The 16,920-nt window shown below is 47.6% G+C and overlaps 1 protein-coding gene across 1 annotated transcript in view; it reads right to left on the bottom strand.

Annotated features, from left to right (window-relative positions):
• The window catches only part of GALNT12 (polypeptide N-acetylgalactosaminyltransferase 12), a 104,145-nt gene that overhangs the window by 61,464 nt on the left and 25,761 nt on the right, over nt 1–16,920 (bottom strand). Inside the window, exon 4 of the mRNA XM_056862934.1 lies at nt 5,577–5,762. Coding sequence (XP_056718912.1) covers nt 5,577–5,762 — 186 coding nt within the window. The remainder of the gene's footprint in view (nt 1–5,576; nt 5,763–16,920) is intronic.

Below are 16,920 nucleotides of genomic sequence, written 5' to 3'. Positions count from 1 at the left end.
TCAGAACTGACAGACTCTTCCACTGAGGGTCGTAATTCATGCAGAACTTCCTTAAAAACCTGTTTTGGAGAGGTCTCAAGAGGAGTCTGGCGTATTGTACTACTGTAGTCACAGATGACATGAGGCCCAAGAGTTTCTGTGTATATACAGCCTTTTGGGACCTGGTCTTACTAACAGAATGAACCATTGACTGAATAGATCGTATCCTTGGAAGGGATAGATACGCTCTATTAGAGATGGAATCTAACCGAGCCCCTATACATTTTATGATTTGGATAGGTTCCATAGGTGAATTTTGATAATTATTAGACCTAAACGTTCTATGGTGTTAACTGCTAGAGCCAGTCGTACAAATAAGAGAAGATGGAACAACCTTGGAGGGTTAAATAGGCTAAATGACATACATTTAGTAAAAACCCTTGGGGTGTCACCAATCCAAATGGCAGCACTGAGGAATCTGAGGAATCGCCTACAGTCTACAAGGATGGCAATAGGGAAGTATGCATCCTTTTATGAAATATTTTGTCTTTTAGAATGAGTGAAAATGCTTTTAAAAACAAGGTGGGTACGCTGTAGATGTATACAGCTCTTAAATACACCTAGGATAGTCATTTCCCTCCCAATATTCCTCAAGTGGTCTAGACAAATGTAGGGAGCAATGTGATGGGGCATACAAGTCCGGAATTATATCAGCTTTAATGACTGCTGATGGGGTTCTGATCCCAATTCCAACTGCTGTAGAGTACCAATAGCTTTCTATGGCTAGAACCGCTGCCTTCTTTGTGAGTGCTCTAATTTTAAGTGTATCAGCTCTTCAAAAAAGGCACTTGTACAGGAACAGCATCACTGAAACTAAAAAGAAACAGATACAGCGGGATAAACCTATTTTCCTCCTGTGAACAATTCTAGGACCTAATCATGACACTGTAAAGTAATGTCTCTTCTGTGGTGGATAAATTCATTTTCCTTCTCTCTGATTCAGACCAATACGTCTCTTACACAGTGGCACAGTTTGCTTTGGCAGCCAACAAAATACAGTGTAGAGATGTGTCTAAAGGCAGAAATACTTTATTTGCATGGAGGGAAAGTGCTCATGTATTTTTAATGTGTTTTCATGTGCTTTTAATTTAAATGTTACTGCTTTTACTGTAATTTGTCTATGTTCCCCTTTATGTGTCCTAACTGTAATGGCCTTTGGTCCTACACAATAAATGCTACCTACCAATACCAGGCTAGCCTGATCTTGTCAGATCTCAGAAACCAAGCACAGTCAGCCCTGGATAGTAACTGGATGGGATAACCACCAAGGAATGCCTGTCACGGTCTCTGACATAATTATGGTATTTTGTGTACATGTGCAGAATTAATTCCATGTAGAGCTTGAACACAACATACAAACTGAACCACAAAACTGCAGAGGTTTGTGTAATGAAAAGACTGGCATCAGCTTATAAAATGCAAATGTCTTTAGAATAAGCTGACTGAATCCTTTCAGGAAATAATTATTTTACCCTGGTCTTATCATTAAAGGGAAAAGAACAGAGTTACCTTTTACCATCTACTAGGAAGATGTATCTGGAATTTCCCTTCCTGACTCAGCTACCAGCTGTCAGCTGTTTATATCTTAAGAGCAGAAAAATCCTGCTATCTTATAGCCTCATATCTCAAGAGCAGAAAAATCTTTACTTTTTGTAAATCTTGCTGAAGACTATATTTTATACTAACCAGCTGGTTACAAGTTGCAGTGTCAGCAATAATTATGTTTTATGCTTTATATAGTTATATATTGTGTTATAGATTTCTAAATGGTCTCATTTAATGCGTATTGTACTAATGAGGAGAATGGTATGAAAATTGAGTATATAACGTGATCATGAAAGTCAGAAATGATTGTTTATACTTTAAGCAAAATAGACTGAAAGGAAAGGAAGCCCATATATGGTCATGGGGAACTGAACAGCTGCAACTAAGACATTACTGCACTGCTCATGTTATCTGAAAGAGGGAATAAAAGGTATCCCTCTTGATGGATAAAAATGTTGTCTGGAAATGGGAATAAAAATCCCCCTTCACTCTTAATGAATCTAAAACAGTATAAATACAGCCACAGTAAGCCCAGAGAATCAGAACCTTCCAAAGGCTCTCAAGAAAAGGCTGACTGGTATGTATGGCTTAAATACATTACTCTAGACTTTGTGAATTAGATACTTTGAACTGAATCAGAATAATTTGACTGTTATATTTTAGAAGTTGGATTTTGAAACTGAATAGTATGTAAGACTTGCTTGCTTTTATTTCATACATTGTACATACATGCATTGTACTTTGACAAGTTTTTACAGAAGTGTTAAAGACTTGATAATCTGCATTTATACATATTTTACTAGAAGTATATCAATAAAAAGACTTGCTTTCTAAAAGTAGGTAAAGTTGTTGAGTCCTGCTTACTCTTTAACTGGCTGAATAAGATAACTTCACTTCTCAGTAAGTGATACATTCTAAGAGCCTGTCATCTGAACAGCACGACCCGCTTCATGCCAAGGTTGTTGTGCAGAGGAAGGCAACGGCAAACCACCTCTGTTAGACTCCTGCCTTGAAAAGCCTATGGAGTTGTCATAAGTCTGCTGTGACTTGACGAAATTTTACATACACACACCCCTTTTCCCATTTCAAAAATTGCCTTACGAGAAACAGCGTGGTGTAGTAGTTAAGGTGTCAGACTAGGATCTGGGAAACCCAGATTCGAATCCCCACTTGCACCATGGAAGCCTGCTGGATGACCAGCCATACACTCTCAGCCTCGACACTGGCAAGTATTTGGATGGGAGACCTCCAAAGAATACCAGGGCTCTGACGTGGAGGCAGGCAATGGAAAACCACCTCTGAACCTCTCTTGCCTTGAAAACCCTACGGGGTTGCCATAAGTCGGCTGCAACTTAACGGTACTTAACACACACACAAATAAGTAATATGTCATTACTGAGCCTGACTGCCTCTACTTCCAATATTTGTGCTGCTCGCACAAACCTGTTAAAAAACAGGAAGTAGAATCAGGCTAAGCACAAACTACTTTAAGAAGTAGGATATCAGAGATTGAACTGTTAAACAAAAGATTTACTACTGTAGAATATCAATAGCATTCTATGGCTAAAGCCGCTGCCTTCTTTGTGAGTGCTCTAAATGTTAGGTGTATCAGCTCTTCAAAAAAGGCATTTAAAATTCCAAAAAGGATCTTGCTTTATACAGGAAACCCCCTTCCACAAACTGAGATGTAACCCAATTAATATTGTTAATTGTTGTTACAGAAGTACTTTTTCGTGTAACCGCTTAGGAATAAGCACACTGTTGAAGTTGAGGTGAGAGAGAAGAGTTGAAATTCTGTTAAAATATTATTGGCATTTACAGAAAAGATTTTGAGTTGCTACTTATGGATTCCTTCAACCCTACTGTAGTGACCATTTGAAAATAACAGTTTTGAATTCATTGAAGATAACTATTTTAAAAACACACTCCAGGTACCTCATTTGTAACCAACATGCCACTGGACATGGTCTTATGAACAGAACGCCAGTTCTTCTTTTCACACCCCATTAAGCTTTTTTAACTCTCTGCTCATCTCTACAACCACTGCTTTTTTAGGTGAAACATGAAGGCCAGTTTTAAAAGCAGAACTTGTATTAATAGCATAGCAATTTAAAGAAAGAAATATTCTATATGTAAGATGTAACATCCAGGGTCAGTGTTGAGTGGCATCTTTTTATGGCATCAGTGGAGGCATAACATCCAAATCACAAGATGTCATAGTTCTGCTGTACACTGCATTGGTCAGAGTATTGTGTGCTGTTCTGGAGGCCTCCACTCAAAAAGAATGTGGACAGAATGGAGCGGGTGCACAGGAGAGCAAAGAGGATGATCAGGGGCCTGGAGACCAAGCCCTACAAGGAAAAGCTGAGAGAGTTGGGTATAGGCTGTCGATTCGGTTCCATCAGACATGAAAAACAGCCGAATTTTCCCCGATTCGGCGGTTTTTACTTTGGATAGAACCGAAGTCAAAAAAGGTGGGAAAATGACGAGCCGAACTCAGCGAGTTCGGGTGGACGCCAGATAAATTCGTACAAGTTCGGCGCCCCCGAAGCAGCATTCTCCCACGGCCAATCAGTGGCCAAGCTGGGTCTTCTTCTGGCCAATCAGTTTTGGTTGAGTGCGTGAGCCCGGCTGCTGTGCGGCCCGGGGAGAGAAAGAGAAAGTGTCTGTTTGTGTGAGAGAGAAATCCCCGTGGGGGGGTGCGTGTGTACATTCGTGCATTTCCGCGGCTCTGCGGGGGCCTGTTTGGAGGTAGCGGTCCCAAACTTTCAGTGTAGCTTGAGGGGACCCTTTTTGCAAGAACCCCCAAGTTTTGTTAAGATTGGGTCAGGGGTCCCGAGTTATGGGGCCCGGAAGGGGTCCCCCCGTCTGCCCATTGGAATAAAGCCATTAAAAACACATTCACGCCTTTCCGCGGCTCTGGGGGGGCATTTTTGGAGGTAGAGGTCCCAAACTTTCAGTGTAGCTTGAGGGGAGCCTTCTTGCAAGAACCCCCAAGTTTTGTAAAGATTGGGTCAGGGGTCCCGAGTTATGGGGCCCGGAAGGGGTCCCCCTATCTGCCCATTAAAAACACATTTGCGGCATTCCATGGCTCCAGGGGGGGGCATTTTTAGAGGTAGAGGTCCCAAACTTTCAGTGTAGCTTGAGGGGACCCATCTTTCAAGAACCCCCAAGTTTTGTGAAGACTGGGTCAGGAGGTCCCGAGTTATGGCTTTATTCCAATGGGCAGATGGGGGACCTCTTCCGGGCGCCATAACTCGGGACCCCCTGACCCAATCTTCACAAAACTTGGGGGTTCTTGCAAGAAGGGTCCCCTCAAGCTACACTGAAAGTTTGGGACCTCTACCTCCAAACATGCCCCTCCCCGGAGCCGCGGAAAGGCATGAATGTGTTTTTAATGGCTTTAAATGGCCAAATTTATTCGCAAACTCCGAATTTCATGCCGAATTCCACAAATCCGAATCAGGGGAATTCAAACTTTGGCATTTCCCGAATAAAAATGGGCCAAATTTGGCCGATTTTTCCCCCCAACAGCCTTAGTTGGGAATGTTTAGTCTGGAAAACAGGCAGTTGAGGGGGGACATGATTACTCTCTTTATGCATTTGAAGGGCTGTCACTTAGAGGAAGGAAGGGAGCTGTTCCTGTTGGCAGCAGAGGACAGGACTCGCAACAATGGGTTTAAATTGAGGGCGGAGAGGTACTGGCTGGATATTAGGAACTTTTGTTTTTACAGTAAGAGTTGTTCAACAGTGGAATCGGCTTCCTAGGGAGGTGGGTGAGCCTCCCCCTCACTGGCAGTCTTTAAGCAAAGGCTGGACAAGCACTTGTCAGGGATGCCCTAGGCTGATCCTGCATTAAGGAGGGGGCTGGACTAGATGGCCTGTATGGTCCCCTCCAGCTCTATGATTCTATTCTATGATTCTAAGCATTAATTCCAGCAGGTTTATCAGATCAAAATATGTTTCAAAGGAAGATAGAAAAAGGCCCCCACCTGATGACGTCTGTCTTGGACCTTCTCCGTTTTTGCTCTCTGTCTGGGATGGTGTGCCAAGTGAAGACCAATCGCCAGTCAAAGCCTCCAATCTGCGGCTCCCCAGAATTTCCCAAGTACTCAAATGTGTTCCAGTCAATCACATCGATCACAGGGCAGACAACTGCTGATGGCTCTTCTTTAATTCTAAGTAATTGGTAAAGAAATATGACATGCATGATGTTGGCAGATGCTAGAAATGTTAAACAGCATTAGCAAGGTAAATAAGAACACTAACCTCTTGACAGATTAAGTAGTTTATTGTTCTCCATTCCACTACAGAAATTTTTTATAATTAAAAAAAATCCTTTACCTCCAGTCCAGTTTTTCTCAAATGTTTGGAACTTTAGTCTGATTCTGCATTGAGCAAGGGGGTTGGACTAGATGGCCAGGATGGCCCCTTCCAACTCTGTGATTCTGTGACTCTTAACTCAGTCTCTCCCTCCCTCCCTCTCTCTTTAAGCTTAATTCTGCTTCCCCACCTCCCAACCAAGCGCAGGTGACCGTGTGGAGATGCTCCAGACAGCTCCATGTGTGCAGAGCCCACTGCTGGCACGAGGATTGATGGATCATGTCCTCGTGTGAAAAGATAGTAAAGAGGACTTTTATTTATTTTAGTTTTGTTTTATTTATTTAAAACATTTTTATGCTGCCTTCCCACACAAATATGGTTCCCAAGACAGTGGATATAAAAATATTAAAACATTTGAACATTATTTTATTTGTACCATACATTTTTTCCTCAATGGACACCCAAAACAACTTACTTTGTTCTCCTTTTCTTCATTTTTGTACTCTCAACAAGCCTGTGAGGTAGGTTAGGCTGAAAGTATATGTCGTGTCCCTGCTGGTGCCACTGCACCTTTGAGCGGGACTTCCCCCGTCGAGACACTGCCTGTCTGAGCCCAACCCTTTGCAGGTAGGGTTTCCTTGGCCTCAGACCACTCAGAGAAGGACGACGAACCTTCCTCCCCTGAGCTGGCCAGCTTGCTAGCTCTCTAGAAACAGGGAGCGTAATTCACCAGCCATCCTCATTGGTCTCCACCCCCCGTTGCTTTATACCCCGCCCCGTTTGCCTCAACCCGAGGCTACAAATGACCCCTCCCTCTTTCCTCTTCCTTCCCCTGCCCGGAGAGTCCTTCCAGCAGGCGCGGCCCCCATCTCTGCCCGGCCCCGGTTGTGCTCTGGGCGGGTCTTCCTTCAGGCGCTTCTCCTCCGCGCCTGCTCCATCCCCCGTCCCATCCACTGCCTCCCCTTGGCCGCTGGGGCGGGAGCCGCGTTGGCCCGGTTGCCGCCCTGGGGTCTCCTTCCCCTGTTGCGCTCCCCCCACCTACCTACCAGCTGATGGGCGGAGTTTCTGGAGCCTCCCCGGGGCCCTGGCTCGCTGACCGGCCCGCGAGCCTCGCAGCACTGCAGCTGTCCCTGCGTCCTGATTGCTGGGCGGGGTCCGCCCACGCCTCTTCCCCCGCTCGCCAGCTGACGAGAGGGGCAGTCGCGGGGGTGTCCGGCCCGTTCTCTGGGGCGCGGGGAGGAGGCTCAGGCCTGCCTCTGCTTGCCGCCCCTCCCGACTCCTTCCCCGGTGAGTGGGGTTTTCCGGGCCCTTCCCCCCCTCGGGGGCTGTTGCTGGGGTCTGGGGTGGTCGGGACAGCCCGGGGCCTGGGTGGGAGGGCAACCTGGGACACTATATGACTCACCCAGTGAGCTTCCCTGGCAGAACGGGGGATTCAAACCGGGGTCTCCTATGTCCTAGCCTGACACTCAAACCACTACACTACACTACTTTTGCATGGATGTTCCCCCACCTCTACCCTCATTCCTGCCAACCTTAGAATCACAGAATCATAGAGTTGGAAGGGACCACCAGGGCCATCAAGTCCAACCCCCTGCACAATGCAGGAAATTCACAACTACCTCCCCCCTTACACCCCTAGTGACCTTGACTTTATCCATACATGTTGTTTGCACCCAGGTTTGATCCTGGTGGGAAGCAGGTTTCCCCCCACTTCTTCACTGCATCATGATGCATCGAAACTGCTCCTGGGATTTCCTCGGCGTTTCCCAAATCTTGCCTCTTTCCCAAATCTGTTTTGTTGCGAACATTTGGGAAAGAGTGCAGCAAAGGCTGTGTAGCTGCCATATGGGCAGAGAAGTTCAGATTTCCCGAGCCTTACCCACCTGGCAGTAGTTATTTCCCCTGCTCCCATACCCCTGGCAGCCATTTCTCTGAATTCCCAGTTTCATTAAAGAAAAAAAAATCTGCAGCCTCTTTTGTTGCAGAGGTATGCCTTTCCCCTTCCAGAGAATCACTGAGGAAAACACCCTTATTCTCTTGCCCAGGAGATCCAATCCTTACCCCAAAGGGTAATGGAGCAGAAATCTTCCCTGAGGCTGCTCCTTGCAGAGGTCCTACTCAGCATCTCAAGCGGCTTTCAGCCAGGAAGAGGAGCCAGCCTCTCCTGCTCTTGGCACCAACACTGACAAACGGCCGACGACACTTTTGCCTTCCCGCCCTCTGTAAGCACTTTTGTTCACTGAAATCCAACAGCCACATCAGGAGACAGAAGTCCAAAAGAGTTGGTTTATTGGTAACAGTTATGCAGAGCTTAGAAACCAAAAGGCAGGAACAGAGGGGGATGGGGGTACACTTGGTTATATGGAGAATTACAGACACAGACCTACAGTCACATCATGATTACAGAAGCAGCCTGGAAATACCGAGCTCCCACGGACTTCAGATCCTGGGAAGCTAAGCTAAGCAAAGCTTTTGGCAGCTGCGCCAGCAAACAGCCTTGAAGTCAAGGCGAAGCGAGGTGTTTACAGACAGCCTGACATTCTGCCCCCTCCCACGTCGAGGGGCTGGTTTGCCGGGGTAGGCATGATGGAATGTGCGCACTAACTGGGGGGCGGACACATCGCGGGAGCGTACCCACTCGTCATAGGCAGGAGGGAAGTGCTTCCAGCGAACAAGGTATTGAAGAGACCCGTGATGTAAGCGGGAATCCAGGATCTTGGCAACTTTGAAATGCTCCTTCCCCCCCCCCCCACCATCACTGGCTGCTCAGGAGGCGGTTTGTGATGCCAGTTCGGGGCAGCGACATGAGGTTTCAGGAGGCTGACATGGAATACAGGGTGTACGCGCCTCAGTCTTAGGGAGGGTCAGTTTCATGGTTACTGGGTTGATTATTTGAGCAATAGGATATGGACCCACAAACTTGGCACTGAGTTTGCCACACGGGCAGGTAGACCGTAAATTCTTGGTGGAAAGGTAAACCAAGTCTTTTACGTTAAAGTTTGGGATGGGGGAGCGATGTTTATCTGCTTGAGCTTTGTATTTCTGTTTGGCCCTTTCCAAGTTCTTGACCAGCCAGGGCCAAGTGGTGTGGACAGGTTGGACCTAAGACTCTATATCCGTACCCCCCTCCTCCCCAGAAAAATCAACCCGGCCAACTGGACTGAAATCCTGACCATACACAGCATAAAAAGGACTGAAACCAGTAGATTGATGTACAGCATTGTTATAAGTGTATTTAGCAAAAGGTAAAAATTTAACCCAATCATCTTGATGGTAATTAACATAATAACGCAGATAGCATTCTAAAACAGCATTTACTCGTTCAGTTTGTCCATCCGTCTGGGGGTGAAAGGCACTTGACAACCCCTGCTTCACCCCCACCAACTTGAGAAAAGCTTTTCAAAACTTGGCGACATAGCTCCCCCGTGGTCGCTGATTATCTTACGCGGAAAGGAATGTAAATGAAAGACGTGACACAAAGAGGCGGGCCAACTCTGGGGCGGAGGGTATATCAGCGCAGGGAACGAGATGTACTTGCTTGGAAAATAAGTCAGTAATTACCCAAAGAACCGTTTTACCCTCGCTGAGAGGGAGATTGTCATAAAGTCCATAGCAATGACTTCCCAGGGCCTGGAGGGGACCTCCAGCGGGTGTAAAAGTCCGGAGGGCTTTCCCTGGGATCGTTTGACAGTGGCGCATATAGGGCAACTGTGAATGAAAGAGTCCACATCGGCACGCATGGCCGCCCACCAGAATTGCCTGTGCAATAAGTGGAGAGTTTTTAAAAAGCCAAAGTGCCCCGCAGTTTTGGCTCCGTGGGCTAATTGCAGGATTTCCTTCCAAAGCACTTTGGGCACATGTATCTTAGAGTCTTTGTACCAACAACCACCCCGTTCCAGCAGGGATGGGGGAAGTGCCTGAGTAGTGCGTTCAGCCAGGCATTGGGTATGAAGGGAGTCCAGGAAGGAGTCGGGCAGGGTCACCCCAACCGTGGAGGGGGTGAAGTAGGGCTTGCTGGCAGTGGTGGATGGACGGAGGGGAGGACTGGTTGATCTGGGGCACTAGGCGCAGGAGGCGCAGGTGGGACCGGTGAGGGAGTCGATTCCCCCCTTTCAGAGGTTCTGCTGTCCGCTGGTTGGGACTGGGACTGGAGCAGAGTTTGGGACCGGGTTTGTACAGCCAAAACAGGAGGAGCATCCTTTTGTGCCGGGGTGAATAAGGAGACCGTTGGACGGTCGATTTTCACCGGATGCTGGGGAAGCCTGGAAAGAGCATCTCCCAGCACGTTCTGTTTTCCAGGCACATGCTTGAGCACGAAACGAAATTGAGCAAAGAAGTCAGCCCAACGCTGCTGTTTCGTGGACAGATTTTCGGACTTGACTTGAAGAGCTGCGAAAGTGGCCTCATTGATTAAAGAGCGCCCGCAGCCGGAATCTATGAGTGCTTTGACACGTAACTGGGGGCCCTTTTTATAATGTTGTAACACTACATCCACATACACAGTATTTTCGACTTCACTCACCATAACAGGAGCCTTGCGTTTTGCAGAAGGAGCTGCAGGGGTCTGCGGGGATGCTCCACTCACTGCAGACCATGTCCGTTTTTTGACAGGTCAAGAGGAGATTCTAGGTTGAGGGCAGGGGGATCCCAGGAGCGATCCTCATCAGAAGATTGAGAGCTGTCCCCCAATGGGGCACTTGTAACACGGGGCCCTGTGGGGTCAATAGGCGCAGGGAATCTGGACGGTTCCCCGACATGAAGTGCAGAGGGTGTGGGTCGTCCCGGCGCTGCGCTGCGGGTGGCCGCGGTGCCTCTGCGTTGAGGTCGTCCCCGAGCTCGGGGCGGTGCGTCCGGTCGAGCGAGTTCTGGCCGTTGAGGACAAGCCGCTGCGAAGTGGCCTATAACACCGCAGACAAGACAGGCTCCCCTCTGGAATCGGGACTCGCGGTCCAGAGGGAGCCGTGTTGGTCTCCGCGGGTTGGGAGCCGAAGGTTTGGGGGGAGGTTTCTGACTGCCCCTCTCTTTGGTCCGATTTCGGACTAAGGAAACGAATCGCCAGCAGCTTTTTACTTCCTCTGCCAGTAAAATCCAATCCTCAAGGGTATCTGGGTCGCCTTGCATATAAGACCAATTCAGAATGTCCGGGTGCAAAGCTTCTCGGAAGTAGCGGATAAGGGTAGCTTCGGGCCAGTCCATTACTTTATTTGCGAGTCGCTGGAATTCATCCGCGAATTCCCGAACCGGAGAGGAGCCTTGCCTGAGTTGTAAAAGTTCCGTTTTGGCTCTCTCTCCCATGAAGGGATCCTCAAAGCGCCTCCTCGAGGCAAACATAAAATTGTTGAGGGAGCGAATGGAGCGGGACCACGTATCAAACTGGAGAATCATCCAGTCGGCCGCTTTCTCCGGTAGCAGGGAGGCAACGAAACGGACGCAGCTATCCTCGGTAGGGAAGAATTGTCTTTGCTCCCTCATGTAACTATCTACATGATGCAGAAATCGGGGCAGAGTCTCAACCGAACCGTCATAAGAAATTTCAACTTGGGTTGTCTCCATGGGATTGGGGGTGCAGGTGGGTGTCCAGGAATTGGTGCCTCTGGTATTTCCAGTGCACCCGGTAGGGCAGGGACTCCTGGCGCAACGGGACCTCCGCCAGGTGCAACGGGTCCTCCGCTGGGAGCAACGGGCCCTCCGCCGGGAGCAACGGGCTCTCCGCTGGGAGGAACCACCGGCGCCGTGGGTTTTGTGGCGGTTGCTGATGTGGCTGCTGTGGCGTGGCTGGAGCCGGGGCAACGGGTGCGGTTTGGGCCCGTTGTAACTGGTCGTTGTCATGGAGTACTAGGGCCAGTTGGTCTTGCAAGCACGCCACCTGTTCCATAAGGTCCCGATTTTGGCTCCGCAACAGAAACACATCGTCGCCGGCACCGCCAGTGCGGCGGGATTGGCTGGCCCGTAGGTTAGCAGCCCAGAGTGATTCCCCACCGTATAGGTCCTCCTCGTCGGAATCATCCGGCACGTCGGATAAAGTTCCCGCGAACCTATGGGCGCGTTGGACGCTGCGAGACGGGACGAAAGTCGGGGAGAACGAGGGAAATCCATAGCCCCTGGTGTTTCGAGGGTGTGTGCCGAATCGCGCCCGTTCGGCGGCCAAACGTTCCTTCTCCTCCTGTTCAGCCCGAGCCTTGGCCGCGGCATCTGCCGCTACCCGCGCCTGATCTTCAACCCTCTTGCGTTCAGCCAAGGCCTGGTCGGCCTCAAGCTTAGTGGTGAGGGCTGTGGTAACCAGTGGGAGAGCCTCCAGTTTCAATGTCAAGAGGAGTTCAGAGGGGTCGGTAAGATCCAGGATCGGCTGGATCTACACCGCCAAGGCCGCCGCACCAGCACCGAAGTCAGGGGTCAGATGCTTTGTGATTTTAGCCACAGAAAGCGTGGCCGAGGTCTTGCCCTGGAAGAGCGCAGCCACCCGTGTTGCCACCGCCTTTGCCTCCGCTTGGCAAAGCTGGGGATCTGGCGCGGATGGAGTCGCCATGTCTGGCAATGCAGGAGGACGGGTCGGGACCCCTGCCTCGTGAAGCGAGGTGTTTACAGACAGCCTGACACCCTCCCCCACCCTCCAGGCCTGCAATAACTGCCCTGGCGATCTCACTCCACAATCTGAGAACTTGCTTCGACCCGAAGGGAATGCCACTATGCAATGGCTGCTGGGAATGGGCAATGCATCAGTGGTGCAGCAGATGCCCGGGTTAGCATTCCTGTCCTCTCCCAGGCACCAGGTGCAGAGGAAGGCTCTCCTTTGCCTGAGACCCTGGAGGGCCCGTCAGAACAACAGGGGGGAAATCCTTCTCGGTATAAGGCTGTTTGCTATTTGTTCCACAAGCCTAATGAACTCAGCAGTCATCAAGAAGCCATCGGTTAGCTTAGCCAAAGCGCACTGCAAAGCCAATAAACTGCAGCAGAAGCACAAGCACAAATATTAAGAGCTGCACTCTGAAGAAGCACAAACATTCACTGTGCAATCACTGGCAGGACGCCTTCAAGTTCAGCGACCTCACAACAGCTGGAGAGTTCCCGTATTCTTTCAATTTCCATTTGTATCAGGCAATGTGAAAGGAAGAAAACAATCCATGGAGATTTGAGATGCAAAAGTAATAGAGAACTTCCCATACCAAACACAAATTAAGGCTGAATCAAAAGGAATGAGCCTTATTTACTGACTTGAAAAACATAGCAATTAAATGAAACTCAGTAATCTTCTAGAAGCTGAAAGCTGCAGATGATAGGAAGGAGAAACATTTTCCTGCTACCAAGTCCCTCTTTTTACTAAGCAATTTTTGTAAGCAACTTCAAAGTGATAGAAATTTAGAACCAAAGACAAAGGGAAGCAGCTGCAGAGGCAAAGAGGAACATCCATCGCCCCTTAACAACCCAAAGGACCAGCAGCCTCATTTTACTTAGTCACTCCACCCCCGTCCAAAAAGCTTCCAGAATTCAGTGGGCAAACCTTCCTAGCTGGGTCTGTCAGTGAGATGGCCACACACCACACAGACAGGGAAGAAACAGCCAAAGACAAGGGATGTGATGGGGAAGAGAGAAAAGATGAAGTCAGAGAAGGAAGAGTGAGAGAACACACACAGCAGGGGTGACGCACAGATACTGAAGTCAAGTTGCTGAAGGCTGGAGCCTGCAGCGACTCTCACTCAAAAAGCCTTAGCTCCCCCTTCTTTCTCTTACTGACCACCAGGGCCATGGGGGGGGGAGATGGGGGGACAAAATTCCAAGGACCCGTGTATATCCTGTGCTCTAAATCCCCAGCTTTCATTTTCACCTTATATCTCTGCAACGGAGGGAGCTAGAGATTAACTTTTAAAAATGAAAGCTAGGGATTCAGAGAACCCAGTACACATCTTCGTTATGACATTATAACAATACAATGATATTCTAGTGCCAATTAAGAAAATTAAACCCTCCTTTGGATGGGGGGAGGAGCCCCGTGGCGCAGAGCGGTAAACTGTAGTACTGCAGTCAAAAGCTCTGCTCACGACCTGAGTTCGATCCCAACGGAAGTCGGTTTCAGGTAGCCAGCTCAAGGTTGACTCAGCCTTCCATCCTTCCAAGGTCGGTGAAATGAGTACCCAGCTTGCTGGAGGTAAAGGGAAGATGACTGGGGAAGCCACTGGCAAACCACCCCACAAAGTCTGCCTTGGAAACTTCGGGATGTGACGTCACCCCATGGGTCAGGAATGACCTGGTGCTTGCACAGGGGACCTTTACCTTTTTTGGATGGGAGAGGAAATTACCACTGTGGGACAATCTCAAAGACTCAGGTAACATGGCCTCCTCTCCATGGAGATGTAGAAAATCCAACTGAGTTTTTACATCTCCCTAATTTTCCTTCCCCCTTATGGGACCAAGTAACCTGTGAATCATCTCCAAGATTACAGGCACGGAAATATTTTCACTCAGCCTAAATCGTACCCTATACTGCCATCTCCTGGACTACCTGCACTATGGAAAAAGACAAACATCCCAGGTTTTCTCACAATGAGCTGCACAAACGTTTCTGGCAAAACAGCCCTCTGCAGCAAGCCCCATAAAGCAATAATTAAGTTGACAGTTCAGCTGAAGTAAAAATAATTCAATATGATTGGATGGCTTAATAATATAAACTTCCTTTTCAAAATGACCCCTGTAAAATATGAATTACATTTTAAGCAACATTAACTAACAGATACTTCAGATTGCTGTGCTCCTCTTTGTTTTTAGACCCATCCCACCTACCCTACCTTAAACTCCTTAAAACTATTGTAATAGCCAGTGAAAGCTGGAACCGCTCAATTTTTCAATTCCTCGGTTATTATTGTGCCCACAAAACTTAAATATTCAATATTTGTTTTTTCTGCGAATACATTACTATAGCCCACTTCAGACATAGGGTTGGAGCCTATGGAAGACTATGCAAATAAATGACTGGAAATAAATAACTGGCTATGTAGATGGTGTTGTCAGGAAAGGTTTGGTTTTTTGGACCGTGGCTTACACTTTCGAGATGAAGAGAAGAGGGAAACAACGGGGTCTGCTATCTAGGACTTGATTCTCACCAACAGGGAAGAACACCAACAGGCAAATGAGATTCAATGTGAGTAAGTGTAAAGTGATGCATATTGGGACAAAAAATCCCAACTTCACATATACACTGATGAGATCTGTGCTGGCAGCGACAGACCAAGAAAGGGATCTTGGGGTGGTAGTGGATAGCTCAATGAAGATATCAACCCAGTGTGCGGCTGCTGTAAAAAAGGCAAATTCCATGCTGGCCATAATCAGACGAGGAATAGTGAATAAAACTGCTGATATCATACTGCCCTTGTACAAAGTGTGAGACCACACTTGGAATACTGTGTACAGTTCTGGTCACCACACCTAAAAAAGGATATTACAGAGCTTGGGAAGGTGCAGAAAAGAGCAACCAAAATGATTAGGGGACTAGAGAAACTGTCCTATGGGGAGCGGTTAGGGTGCTTAGGGCTGTTTAGCTTGGAAAGAAGGCAACTGAGGGGAGACATGATAGAGGTCTATAAAATTATGCATGGTTTAGAGAATGGACAGGGAGAAGTTTTTCTCCCTCTCCCATAATACTAGAACACGGGGTCATCTGCTAAAGCTGGAGGGTGAGAGATTCAAAACAGAAAAAAGGAAGTATTTTTTTCACACAACGCATAGTTAAATTGTGGAACTCCCTGCCCCAGGATGTGGTGATGGCTGCCAGCTTGGAGGGCTTTAAGAGGGGAATGGACATATTCATGGAGGAGAGGGGTATTCATGGCTGTTAGTTAGAATGGATATTAGTCATATTGCATACCTATTCTCTATAGTATCAGAGGAGCATGCCTGTTATTTTGGGTGCGGTGGAACACAGGCAGGATGGTGCTGCAGTCGTCTGGTTTGTGGGCTTCCTAGAGGCACCTGGTTGGCCACTGTGTGAACAGACTGCTGGACTTGATGGACCTTGGTCTGATCCAGCAGGGCCTTTCTTATGTTTTTAACTGGTTAACGAGGAGAAAGTGGTGGGCACCCTGAGCAATAGTCAACATGTACTTTTGAAATTTACAATCTTGAGGAAGGGGAAAGCTGTACGTAGTCAGACATATAGGTTAGGTTGGACTTTAGGAAAGCAAATTTTAACAAACTTAAAGGTATGCATGGGTAGAATCCCATGGTCAGAAATACTTAAGGAGAAGGGAGTTCAAGAGGACTGGGTGTTTCATAAAAGTGAAATATTTAAGACACAATCACAAACAATTCCTATGAGAAGGAAAATGAAAGGAGCCTAAAGAGGCCAGTGTGGCTCTATAAATAGCTTACTAAAGATTTGAGAAATAAAAAAAAACTCATTTAGGAAGTGGAAGGAGAGCCTTTTAATCAACGATGAATATAAACAAATAACCAGTGCTTGTAGGGAGAGTGTTAGGAAAGCTAAAGCTCCGAATGAGCTTAGGCTAGCAAAAGATGCTAAACACAATAAAAAACGGTTCTTTTGCTATGTTCAGAGTAAGAAAAAGAACAAGTACATGGCAGACCCATAGCGGGGACAGGAAAGTGAAATTGTAACAGGTGATGAAGAAAGGGCAGAACTGCTCAATTCCTACTTTTCCTTAGTCTTCTGTTGCAAGGGAAACGGTGCTCAATACGGAAAAATCAGAACACATGATGAGGGAAGAGAGTTGCAGCCTAGGATCAGCATAGGAGAAATACATAAACACCTAGTTTAAGCTCTCAAGGCCAGATGAATTGCATCCAAGGATATTAAAAGACCTTGCAGATGTAAATTCTGAGCCTCTGTCCATTATTTTTGAGAATTCTTGGAGAAATGAAGAACAGAAGAGATTGCTAGTCACTAGAACATAGTGGACTACAGCAGTGAACACAGCGACATCTGGTGGTTGGAGAAATTATAATCCCTTGCCATTAATTATTACCCACTGCTACTAATTCCGAGCCCAGCTAAAGTTCTTTCTT

Source organism: Euleptes europaea, chromosome 17 (genome assembly GCF_029931775.1).
Source record: "Euleptes europaea isolate rEulEur1 chromosome 17, rEulEur1.hap1, whole genome shotgun sequence".
Taxonomy (NCBI): domain Eukaryota; kingdom Metazoa; phylum Chordata; class Lepidosauria; order Squamata; family Sphaerodactylidae; genus Euleptes; species Euleptes europaea.
Note: the sequence above shows the minus strand (reverse complement) of the source record. Positions and strands in the feature narration are given on the sequence as shown.